This window comes from Empidonax traillii, unplaced genomic scaffold (genome assembly GCF_003031625.1).
Source record: "Empidonax traillii isolate 1590-97213 ecotype Southwest subspecies unplaced genomic scaffold, ASM303162v1 scaffold49:size1601597, whole genome shotgun sequence".
In the NCBI taxonomy this organism is placed as follows: domain Eukaryota; kingdom Metazoa; phylum Chordata; class Aves; order Passeriformes; family Tyrannidae; genus Empidonax; species Empidonax traillii.
The window spans coordinates 1122843-1135620 of record NW_020955242.1 but is presented as its reverse complement, the minus strand read 5'-3'; the positions used below and the strand labels follow the sequence as shown (position 1 = coordinate 1135620).

The 12778-nt window shown below is 38.1% G+C and overlaps 1 protein-coding gene across 6 annotated transcripts in view; it reads left to right on the top strand.

The window, feature by feature from the left end:
- The window catches only part of CHD9 (chromodomain helicase DNA binding protein 9), an 84669-nt gene that overhangs the window by 59656 nt on the left and 12235 nt on the right, over positions 1 to 12778 (top strand). For all 6 annotated transcript variants that reach the window (XM_027879005.1, XM_027879006.1, XM_027879003.1 and 3 more), the window contains 15 exons: positions 1081 to 1276; positions 1959 to 2126; positions 2720 to 2899; positions 4188 to 4298; positions 4966 to 5162; positions 5908 to 6107; positions 6561 to 6720; positions 7660 to 7749; positions 8352 to 8455; positions 8582 to 8699; positions 9368 to 9425; positions 9780 to 9822; positions 9986 to 10205; positions 10335 to 10537; positions 10769 to 11677. In XM_027879005.1, coding sequence (XP_027734806.1) covers positions 1081 to 1276; positions 1959 to 2126; positions 2720 to 2899; positions 4188 to 4298; positions 4966 to 5162; positions 5908 to 6107; positions 6561 to 6720; positions 7660 to 7749; positions 8352 to 8455; positions 8582 to 8699; positions 9368 to 9425; positions 9780 to 9822; positions 9986 to 10205; positions 10335 to 10537; positions 10769 to 11677 — 2957 coding nt within the window. The remainder of the gene's footprint in view (positions 1 to 1080; positions 1277 to 1958; positions 2127 to 2719; positions 2900 to 4187; positions 4299 to 4965; positions 5163 to 5907; positions 6108 to 6560; positions 6721 to 7659; positions 7750 to 8351; positions 8456 to 8581; positions 8700 to 9367; positions 9426 to 9779; positions 9823 to 9985; positions 10206 to 10334; positions 10538 to 10768; positions 11678 to 12778) is intronic.

Here is a 12778-nt window from a genome sequence, read left to right as displayed (position 1 = left end):
TTATTTTAATACCTCTTCTTGTGATAGTTTATATTAAAGCTATCTGTTTGAACTGAGAGCTCAACAGTTTCTATATTGCATTTTAAAAGATCAATTTTAACTTCATAGTAGCTCTTGTAATTCAGTATGTAAAATTTTTTAAACTAGTCAGTCATATCTACAGGTGGAGTCTTTTGAAATCCACAGAAGCTGCCATTGGATTAGAAATGTTAGAGTGCACACATGATCAGACTTGGTGCTTAACAGAATTCAGGACTGTAAGAGATGGCTGCCTGCCAAAATGCCTGTGGTCCAGTGGATTATCTGCTGTGCCATTTTATAGCTGATTAGAAGAAAAGTGGTTGTGTGGCTTTCTGACTACTGGATACACATTTGACATCTCACTCAGTTTACAACATACAGGAGTATTTGCTCCCCCTTTCAGCATTTTAGTTTCAAAGGAGTCTTTCTAATTGTCAGATGTAACAAATGGCAGTTTTACTTCAGGCTTTTAAATTTGCTGGGTTTAGTCTAGGAAGCCTTGATAAAGACTGTTAGAGATGCTGTCAGGTCATTTTTGTTCCATTTCTCTTAGTCTTTACAGAATCAATATGCAGTTTGTCTAATGACAGCTCACCAGGTTCTGCTTTCTGCTGATTACTTGGATACTCCTAATGTGCTCAGACAATTTGGTACATAATACAGGAGTCCACTGTCCTGCTTCTGGGACCCTAGGCAGGGATCCAAGGGTAATAGCATGGGAAAAACTTGTGAGTGTCCACATAGGACTTCAGGTTATAGTGTGTTTTAATGCAACCAAGTGCCATGGTAATACATGTTTTTGGTATGTATAGTCAGGTATAGACAAAGCTCAGAAGAACTTGTCTTAAAATGCTCAGTGTCTGGACTTGCCGATGTGTGTTAGTACTACAAATGTGCAAGTTCTGACGTGATCCTTGGTTATGTCACCCACTGCTAATCAAAGTTGGTGTGTATCACTTCTGTTCACTGTAAGGAATAAACATGCAAACAGGAGATCTGTTCTAATCACCTGTAAATTATAAAAAAATATGTCATGTTTGTGTATGTGGCACTCTCCAGGTACCTGTATGAACGCATTGACGGGCGAGTACGAGGCAATCTCAGACAAGCTGCCATCGACAGGTTCAGCAAACCCGACTCCGATCGCTTCGTCTTCCTCCTGTGCACCAGAGCTGGGGGTTTGGGCATCAACTTGACTGCAGCAGATACATGTATAATTTTTGATTCTGACTGGAATCCTCAGAATGATCTGCAGGTAAACTCCTTTGAGCATGATACATTTTGAGTGTTGTATCTGTTTTGGCCATACGTGATTTTAAAAGGTTTGTGCTTTTTTAAGAAACATGTTGAAAGTTTCTTGTTGAGTGCTTTCTACTTGGACAGGAGAGGTTTCATTTTGGCTGGGTTCTAACTTTTTCTTTCAAATTGATTATTCTTGAAAAATAGAGCACAGGTAAAGTCAGTGAGTTGTTAAAAGCCTTAAGATTTGATGACACTGAAACTGGGGCTATTTTTGCATGTACTAACATAGAGGTGTTCAGCTACAGCATAATATATAGAAAAGGATTAATATATAAATTAAGAAAGAGTGAATTAATCAAATCTAGGAATTAGATGCTGAAATTGAGTCAATTCCCCAAGTCACAACTCCTTTACCATTTATCAGCTAGCATATGTTTTTACCTGGTGTTACTGCAAGGGAAATACCATTCAGGAGCATTCAGCACAGACCATTCATCTGCATTTACTTGCTACTCTGTTTTCAGAAAACTTCACAATGTGAAAAATATCTGGTAGCTTCCATTTACTTAAATGTGTATTGACTCCTTTTGAGTTCATGCTCTTGTTTTTCGTGCTACAACAGAGTTTTTAAAAAGAATATATCTTACTCCTACGTAAGTCTAAACTCTTAATGCCATTCTTCCTCCCTTCAAAAGGCTCAAGCCCGATGTCACAGGATTGGCCAGAACAAAGCAGTGAAGGTTTACAGACTGATAACACGGAATTCCTACGAGAGAGAGATGTTTGACAGAGCAAGTCTGAAACTGGGACTGGATAAGGCTGTCCTGCAGAGTATGAGTGGAAGAGAAAACAGTGTCGGTGGTGTACGTAGATTTATTTCTTGAAATAACCTTCCTTTAGCTTTTGAAATCATGTGGGAGTCACCTCAAATTACAGAAGCTGCCATTTTTACCTTTTTCAGTCATTTGCCTCTCCATTCTGTTTTCTGATGTGGACTAGCAATATAGGTGATGTAATTTTCAATGTACTCAGTTACTATGATAAACATTTCACTGTTTCTTGCCTCTTAAGGTTCAAGGTAGATAATGTCAGAGTTAAAACATGGAGAAAAGTTTCTCTTTGTTTCCTTGTATGTTCTCATATGAATATAATGTGTGACTTTAAGGGAAGATTAACATTATATGAATAGGTAATTTTTTTAAACGTGCTCATCATGGTGTTGAGAATAGCAACAACAAAAAACAGGCAAACTTGTAAAAATGTGCTCTGTAACCACATAATAAATTTTATTTCAGTTTTCAACTACACTTTGTTCTTAACTTTTAGTAATCTAGATTTAAATTTATAAATCACAAAGCACAGTTAGGTTGTGAAAACATGGGAAGGGAAAGAGAAATAGAAGAGACTTGGGGATATTTTTTTTCTTGACTGTCTAAACCTGATTTAATTTGCTCAGATCCAACAACTCTCCAAAAAAGAAATAGAAGACTTGCTTCGAAGAGGTGCATATGGTGCCATTATGGATGAAGAAGATGAAGGCTCTAAATTCTGTGAGGAGGACATTGACCAAATTCTACAGCGTCGTACTAAAACTATCACCATTGAGTCAGAAGGGAGAGGCTCCACATTTGCCAAGGTGCAGAACAGCAAGTTGTTCTGTGACAGTATAAGCTGTAAATGTAACTGAGTGTTGTAGAGCTTATGCTTTTTTTTTTTTTAAAGTTACATTTACTTTTGTTTAATGGGGGTATGTTAAACATGTTTATTTTAAACATGGCTATAGCAAAATCAGCTTTGCACATACAGACTGTGTAAATGGCAGATGCAAAGCGCATGCTTGAGCAAAGATGAGTAATGGATATGTGCTGCTTTTGAAAAGGCTGGATTTTGTGTGAGGTGTAAAGGGCTGCATTAAAAATGTTTAAACAAATTTCTTCATAGATCCATTTGTATTTAGAAGCATTAAAAACAGAGGACATGTCTATGAAAATAATTATTAAGATTAAAAATTCTTAATTTGTGTAGGCTTATTATAAAAATGCCTACACAGAGGAAATAGTTTGAACCTTGGGCTTTTTTGGTAAGAGCTGGAAACCTCCTAAAATAGCAGGAGGTGGAGAGAGTGCATATGTACATGGGAAGGGGGCTGGGAGTATAAAATATCAAGCAGTATAACTGAGCTTGGAGCGTGGGCACTTCATGAATGCAGTTGTGACAATTTCAAAAGAAAAAAAAAGGCAAAGCAAAAGGAAAACTTTTAAACTCTAATATACATTTATATTCTTAAATAGTAGTATTTATAAATATTAGTTATAATTTATATGCTTCTTTAGGCTTCCTTATATCTTGATGATTATGGCTTAAATAAGAAGTAGACTTCTAAAGAAGATCATCATCACCGCCTTTTTATCAGAAGAGTTAGAAATTTTTATATATATTTACTCTTTTCCCAAATGCGGTGTATCGGGGTTTTTTAAATGCCTTCTGAAATTAAGCTCATTCCATGCACTCAAGCTTTGATTGTTGGCAGCTTAAACGCCCCTTTGAAATTTCCCTCAAGCGAGTACTTTTGCATGAGATGAAATCCCCAAATGCTGATAAGCCTCTTCAAAAGATTCTTTTTTCTTCCATTCGAGTAATTTAGATTCAGACTCAGAAGCAGAAGAGTCTTGCTGCTTAATGTTCTTCTCTCCTGATGGTGCATAAAAGTTCATTAGACTTTTCTGATATATTCAGGATCTGATTTTTAAAAATTAGGAGGGAGGAGAACTTTTGAGTTGCTTTGCAGTCTAAGTAACTTTTAAAGTCTTAACAGCTGCTTGGGAGATTTTTGATGAAATAAGGTCATGCATTCTTCACAGCACTGAGGCAAACTCTACATTTTGATGTGTGCTGTTGGTAAGATATAATTTTATTTATTACAGGCTAGTTTTGTTGCATCTGGAAACAGGACTGATATTTCACTAGATGACCCCAACTTCTGGCAGAAATGGGCCAAAAAAGCAGAAATAGATATCGATGCCATCAGTGGTAGAGTAAGTACTTTTCTTTTTCAGTGTGCATTTTTCCAAGTATGTGCTTGCTGTTGAATTCTGAAATAGCAGGTGTAGGATTTCTGGTGCTTTTTGGTTAATATTTCAACAAGTCAGACTTTTTATGCTGGATGATTTGTGCCTGATGATAGCTGTATTATTTCCATTTCCCTGCTGTCCCAGAAGAGTTTGGAGGTCTTTCATTTTGTCAAAGACCTGGAAGTGGTTGAAAGTGTGGAATCATTCTGATTGCCCCATTTCTGTGCTGGAATCTGCAAAATAACTAAGACCTGTATACATTTTAGATGGAATTATATAAATTACAAATTTTATACGGAAGTTGTGTCCTATACTTGAAGACATTCCCGTGCATTCAGTGCAAAAAGGTTTCAGTGCCCCTTTTTGCTCACAGAGGCTGCAGTGTAGTCTAAGTATTGAGTTCTGAGGAGATATTTAGTGTTGTTTATAACTAATGTGCTGGTAGTATGGTATTAAACTCATTTTTTATTGCCTTAAACACCACAACATTTTTTACTTGCTTTGAGTTTTCACTGTGATGTCTTCACAAAATACCTGTCAATGGCATAAGAATTGTTTCTGAACTGAAGCCACCTACTTGAGAAAAACGTACCAGCTGTTTCTCTCATAAGGTTTGTTTGAAATTTTGCAGAACAGCCTGGTTATTGATACTCCAAGAATCAGGAAACAAACACGGCCCTTCAGTGCTACAAAAGATGAACTGGCTGAGTTGTCTGAAGTGGAGAGTGAGGGTGAAGATAAACCCAAACTCCGCAGGCCCTGTGACCGTTCCAACGGATATGGAAGAACCGAGTGCTTTCGGGTGGAAAAGAACTTGCTGGTCTATGGGTATGGTTGTGCATCTTTCTGCATTCTAGGAAGTTTCTAAAAAAATACTTTTTTTCCATGTACTAAGTTGTATATAAATAACTCTTAACTATATATTGGCAGTAACCTGGCATGTATATACAGAGAATTTATTTAGAACAGAAATCTGTCATGCACCTTGTGTAAATCTGACAATTGGCCGTTAAAGAAACATTAATGAAGGAAGGTGAAAATCTTTCTTCAGATGGGATTTATAGCATTTAACATAGGCACTATGGGAGTCTCTCTAAAAATCGTTACAGTAAATGCTGCAGGCAGGATCAGAACTCCTTAAATAAAAAATACCTGAAATAAAGGCTTGGTAGGTAACTTGATTTTCATAATCGTGGAACGTCTTGCACTTCTGTGAGGCACAAATAGGAACTGAAAACGTAACCAGTTATTTTAAGCTTACTGAAATCAGATGTGTTGATTTGGAAATCAAATCTTAGGTCTTCTCTCACCCAACTCATGCCAGCATGAGCTCCCATCAGTTTTGTATCTCAGAAGTCTAAAACAATCATCTGTGTGTTTTGTAAGCAGGCACTACTTGTTTAAAACTCAGTTTTAAACAGATGGAGTTTTGTTGCAAATGTACTTTTTCATTTCCTCTCAGTAACTTAAGCTGAAGGAAAAAAGTTGAAAGCTGAATATTTTACAGAGAAATTGCCTTTGTAAGAGAAGTCTGCAGGCTACCCCTGCTCATTTATGTCTCACTTTGCACTAGGTGGGGTCGATGGAGAGAAATTCTGTCCCACGGTCGCTTCAAGAGGCAGCTGAATGAACAGGATGTGGAAATAATTTGCCGAGCACTATTGGCCTATTGTCTTGTTCACTACAGAGGGGATGAGAAAATAAAAAGTTTTATATGGGATCTTATTACCCCAACAGAGGATGGGCAAACACGAGAGTTACAGAATCATCTTGGTAAGGCCTTAAATGTTTTTCTGCAGTTAAGCAGCTTCACATATGTGTGCCTGGGGTACTGGGATGAAAACACCTAAAAACCCTCTCTGAATGCATCCTACTTGAAATAAATGGAATTTATTTCAGATAAACAATTCAGCTGACGGGCGAACAAGTGTCATTTCTGCTTTGCTTCGGGTTTGATGGCTTACCCAAATGGATTGGTGTAGTCTGTGTAAGCTTTCATTTCGTTTCAGTTCCCAAGAGCATATTCTGTTTCGCACTAGGTGACAGACAACACACTCCTCTTTCTTCCTCCCTCTCCTGCATTGTCCTTAGCTGGTGATATGTACCCCAGGGACTGTGATGCTGGTGTTTTTTCTGCACTGCAGGTCACAGTACTGGTACAGGAGGTAGGAACTGTGAGTATCATGGGCATATATACCTATATCTTTAATATTTTACATTATTTAGGCTTATCAGCCCCTGTGCCTAGAGGAAGAAAAGGAAAAAAAGTGAAGACCCAGGCTAGCACTTTTGATATACACAAAGCAGAGTGGCTTCGAAAATACAATCCAGAACATCTCTTGCAAGATGAAGGATACAAAAAGCACATAAAACACCATTGTAACAAGTAAGCAGTAGCTGAATTGTGAATGTATTTCGATTTTTTTTAAGTATTATTTTTCTTCTAATTCCTCATCGTCTTAGACTTTAAAATACTTGTAGCACTACGAAGAAACAAGTTTTAATGGTGTTAGCTTGATTAGAATAAATAGGTTGCAGTGTATTGGGAGGTGAATGGATGATTTCACATTGAAAATAATTCTGTTAAAATTTTTGAAGAAATTGTGTGTTTGTCTGTAGAGAGAGAGAGATCTCTTGCTAGCATGTCTGGGATGCCTTGCAGCAGCCAAAGAACTAAGGAGTGGGAGTGCTTAGCAAAGAAAGTTAAAGCACCAAAGTTGTTGCCCCTCAATCTTACGGGCTGTTTCCCTGGCATGTTTTCCAGGCTTCCAAGGATCTGAGTTAGCAGCTTGTTGATAGCTTCGTCATGGCCATGAATGAGCTTCCTCTAGATAAATCATTTTTCTGTAGCTAAACTTGTCATATTCTGCTTGGTCATTCATACAACTGTAGTCAAGAATTGAGGGCAAGCATGGAGAAGCCATTGGGGTCATGCTCCAAATTTTCACTGAGAAGGAATGAATGTAAAGGTGATGTGGAAGATGTTGATTGTCAGCCCACTCGATCCTTTCTAAGGGCATGTTCTAAGCAGGAAAAGGGAAACAGCAGTTTGCTCCTAGCAGTATTTTATGAAGCAAGTGAAGAGTATTCTACTGATCCTGGTCTTTAGGATTTGAAAGAACTTTTGCAATGAAACAATTCGTAAATGTGATGGCAGTAAAAACTGTTAGGTGTCCTGAATTGGAGATTATCTCCCCTTAAAACTGAAGGAAGTATGTTTTAGGAAAATGACTTGAAATCTCTGTGATATTACAAAAGACAAAAACATCCACAAGGATTGAAAGCTTTTAGAGTGCTAATATTTTTCTCTTTTTTCTTTGTTTAGAGTCTTACTTCGAGTAAGAATGCTGTATTACTTAAAACAAGAAGTCATTGGTAATGAATTCCAAAAGGTGTTTGATGGAACTGATGCCAGGTAAACTGTAGAGTATTTTTGCTTCTTTATTTCTAATGTCAGATGAAAATTGTGGAAGATAGAATTATATACTTTACAGTCTAATTGGCAGGTTTTTCTTGTCTCTTTATGCATGCTTTTGGTTATGTGCTGTGTACTCTGCTCATTTTTTAGTTTTTTAGTTCATTTTTGTAATGCAAATGTTGCTGTAGGGAAATTCTTCAACTCACAACTACAAAAACTCGTGGTGGATAGAAAGTTGTAATTTGATTCAGAAATGTTTGTGTAAGAACAGTCCCTCATGCTATTAAACACAAACACAGATAACGCTTGGTTTGCAAAGTTATGCGAGCACAGACTGCTGGGACTTGGTGGAGTTCACTAAGAGAAAGAATATTGGATTCTAGTTCTGCTTTCATATTCCTTCTCTGTTACTGTGTCTCTTTCAAATACAAAACACCAAGCTGCCTGGGTGTTTTGTATTGCTGGTTTTAGTGTATTTGTGGTTTGAAGAGAGAATTTTAAAATCTAACATAAAGTAGAAATGTACAAAGTTAATATAAAAATTTATTTCTTCCTCTGAATATTATTGATATTGTTGTGCTGTTGGTGATTCCCTTTAGTGAAATTGATGTTTGGGTCCCTGAGCCAGATCACTCTGAAGTTCCTGCTGAGTGGTGGGATGCAGATGCAGATAAATCTCTTTTAATTGGAGTTTTTAAACATGGTGAGTAATACGGATGAGTGTGGGGAGTGGGAAGTACATACATATAAAAACACCCTACACTCAGTTTTTATTTTCTACAGTTTACTCTGAAAGTTGAATTTTTGCCACTTTTTTTTTCCTTTCTAGGTTATGAAAAATATAACACCATCAGAGCAGACCCAGCGCTGTGCTTCTTGGAAAGGGTTGGCAAGCCAGATGAAAAAGCAGTTGCTGCTGAACAGAGAGCAAATGATTACATGGATGGGTATGAGAGCACTTGAAAGGGGCATGAATGTTTTGGGGCCTTAAAGCAAGCAAGTCTGAATTAACATACTGTACTTTTATTATCTTCCTAACTGGTTTTATACTAGTTTGATGTCATTGTTTTGAAGAATACTACTTTGATTTTACTCCCAGAGAGCGGAAAAGAGTTAGAAATGGTATAACAGAACCACTGAAGTTTGGGATTTCACAGTTGGATGAAAAATGCAGCAGCTTGGTGTTAACAAGGATTCTACTTTGTGTTGCTGTGTCAGAAATATTACTTAAACACTGAAGTGCAAAAGCCTTCAGAGGCAGAATGCCTCAGACCTATTTAACTTGATTTCAGGTCAGTCAGCTTGGTCTGTTAGTCTTGTGTAGCTAACCAGTGACCCCAGTAGATCAACTTGAGAATTACTAATGACTGCTGAAAGAGAGAGCTGCTTTAACTCATTGCCTCATCAGTGAAGTTATCATTTGTGGTCAGAAAGAATATCTTTGAATGAGATAGTGAACGGGGGGGAGCCAGATTCAAGCTAAAGCTGCCATGAAATGGCAGTGTTTCAAACAGTGTATCTTAGTAAATTTAAATCAGTTGTACTTAATTGAAAAGAGTGTAAGGACTCGTAAAATAGCACTAAGATGGCTTCTTTTGTGTTGAAATTTTAACAGGGATGTAGAAGATCCAGAATATAAACCAGCACCAGCAATGTTTAAAGATGACATAGAGGTATTGTAGGCACCTATTAATAGCTCCTTTTAACACTCATTCACTTGGACACTTTATATGTGTTCACTTAGAATGTAATGCTTCCACCTTTTTGTTGAGCAAGTTATTTATTCCATTTTTTTCTGTATCTCACTAAGTTGATAAAGCTTACTCCATGTGTTTTGCAATTGTTTGGGTGGGAACAAGAGGGAATTGTTGTCTAGTTCTGTTGAATATCTTGTTAGCCACTTGTCCAAATCCTATGTTACTCTTGGTCTTTGTCATACTCATAACTTGTCTGCAAGATACAAGTTTAACCTAAATCTCTGGAGAGGGCTGTAGTCTAAACTGTGCTCTACTTTTGTTTTTCTACAGGATGATGTTTCATCCCCAGGTGATCTGGTAATAGCAGATGGAGGTAAATACATAAAACTTCCAATCTGAGCCAATCGTTTTTGTGTTTTGAATTGTTTAAATCTCCTGACTCTCAGCTAAAATGTATTTAGATTGCTTAGCATGGAACCGTAGGCACCAGCAATGATCAACTTCTTTATTTTTCCCGTGACTTGGTTTTACTGTAGATGGACAAATGATGGAAGGAGACAAAATCTATTGGCCCACTCAGTCTGCCTTAACAACACGTCTGCGCCGCCTCATAACGGCTTATCAACGGACAAGTAAAAACAGGCAGGCCCAGCAGATCCAGCCAGCATTCCCCATACAAACTAGTATGATGCAGCCTCCATATGAAGAAGCTGCACTAAATCCAAAGATGGCTGCGAAGATTGAAAGACAGCAAAGGTATGTGCAGCATGTAAATACACTTTTTTACTATTCCTTTATGTAAAAAAAATACTGAAGAAATAAAAACGTGTGAAATGGTAAAGAGAATGACAGAATTTCCCTTTTTTTTTTTTCTTGCTGATCAAGGTGGACGAGAAGAGAAGAAGCTGACTTTTACAGAGTTGTGTCCACGTTTGGAGTGGTGTTTGATCCTGAAAGGGGACGATTTGACTGGACCAAGTTTAGGGCCATGGCTCGACTGCACAAGAAAACTGATGAGAGCTTGGAGAAGTACTTGTATGCGTTCATGTCAATGTGCAGGAGGGTCTGTCGGCTCCCCTCGAAAGAAGGTGGGTGTATATGTTTTTAAATTTGTGTTGTCAGTGCTTACCTTGAAAAGGGTTTTCTTTCATGTGCTGTGAAATAAAAATGGGGGATTGGGAACTAAGGAAATGTGTAGAGAGTAAAACTGAAAGCTTATAACGGTGAGACGTATATTAACTGATTAAAGCCATCTGTTTGTAGTAGTAATTTGCAGTGGGTTTTTGCCAGGTTCTCATCTTTGTTTTGTTTCTATGCAGAACTCGTAGACCCCAACATTTTTATCCAGCCGATTACAGAGGAACGTGCTTCTCGGACCTTGTATCGCATCGAACTCCTGAGGAAAGTGAGAGAACAGGCTCTTAGACACCCCCAGTTGTTTGAACGACTAAAACTATGCCAGCCAAACCCAGACTTACCTGTCTGGTGGGAATGTGGGACTCACGACAGGGATTTACTTATTGGAGCTGCTAAACATGGAGTTAGCAGGACAGATTATCATATTCTTCGTGATCCTGAACTCTCATTCATGTCTGCCCAGAGGAACTATAATCAAAACAAAGTGGCACTCTCAAGGACTTCTACTCCACTCTTGCATCAGTACCAGATGGCATTATCTGCTTCTCCTCTTACACCTCAGTCAAGATTGTCAGATGCTAAAGTGAATGCTTTTGAGGACACAAAAGCTAAAAATGAAAATCTGAAAGAGGACCCTCAGTCTTCTGAAGAGGAATCTATGTCTACAGAGGAGACACAGACAATAATGAAATCTGAGCCTTTGAGTCCCAAAAATGGCACACCAATACAAACCTCAGACCACAGACCTGGCGTGAAGGCTGAGACAGACAGGCGCATGGTGGCTGCAAGGACAGAGCCTCTCACTCCAAATCCAGCTTCCAAAAAACAGAGAGTCAGCAAAAGGGGATCTGACTCTAGCTCTGACTCAGACTCTGACTCAGATAGATCATCCTGTTCTTCCAGGTCATCATCTTCATCCTCTTCATCATCCTCATCTTGTTCACACTCTCGATCTGGCTCTAGCTCTTCATCATCTTCATCTTGTTCTTCAGCATCTTCATCCTCCTCCTCATCGTCCTCATCATCATCGTCGTCATCATCATCATCGTCTGAAGAGAGTGATAGTGATGAAGAGGAGGCACAAAAACGTGGTATGTGTGTAGTCTTACTTCTGCAGTATAACTCTTAAACTGAACAAGTTTATTCTTAATGGAGAAATGTCTAAAAAGGGTATTAAGTCCTATAAAAGTAAACTTAAATATTAACATTTTTTCTTGATTCCTCCAAGTGAGTTGGAAGAATTTCAGGAATACTGCATTTTCTTTGTTTCATATCAGTGCCTTGGGTGAGGTACTTGGGCTGTGTTGCCTGATTCCCTAAGCAAGGTTGCTGTGCATGTGGTTCATGTGTGGGAGAGGAGTCGAATGGCCAGTGTTTTCTGGAAATATACTGCATGTGTGTATTCCCTACTACTGTTTCTTTTTCTTCCTAAAAAGAGAGATTCTTTTGGTTTCCCTGTTTGTTTTTGCCACTCTTGCTCACCTGTCCTTGTAGCTTCCTCATTGTGCTTCCATGAGACCTGCAACTTTCCTTCTGTCCGAGCTCTAGAGTCACGTCAGCTGCTTTTTATTTATTGTGAACTGGAGGTGCCTAAGCAGTGTACTTGCTCTGAAAGTCTTCTCCTAAACTCCAAAAAAAAAGACCTAAAAATCAGTACCTGCTTAGAAAAGACTGAGGCGACGGCAGCACATAGGACCATGTAACACAGAGACACTTCCAAAAGCTTCAAAGTAGAAGCAAAAAACTCTGATGAATGAAGTAATTTTAAGTTTTTAATAAACCAACCAATCATTATTTAATACATTCTTTTCTGCTGTGAAGTATCTTCTACTCTTGCCCCATTGAAACTCAGAATATGAAAAGATTTCTTTAACATGTGATGCAAATGGTATTAGAGAAGGGAAGATGAAGGTAGGCAGTGGGATTACAGCATAAGTAGAGAACCTATTTTTTTTTTTCAAGACCTCAGGGAAAAAGGCATTGTGTTAATCAGATGGATCTTCTTCTCTGTGGAAATGACAAATGGAAAGCATAGAATTAATTTACTTGGCAGATGATTACTGGGCAAGTAAAATACCACTTAAATAAAATGATTAAGATGCTGCTGCCTGTAACAGTGGAAGGACATTTTCAGAGGAAGCAGTTGTATGCAAACACAAAAACAATGAGAGCAAAGGAGTGCTTATATAACA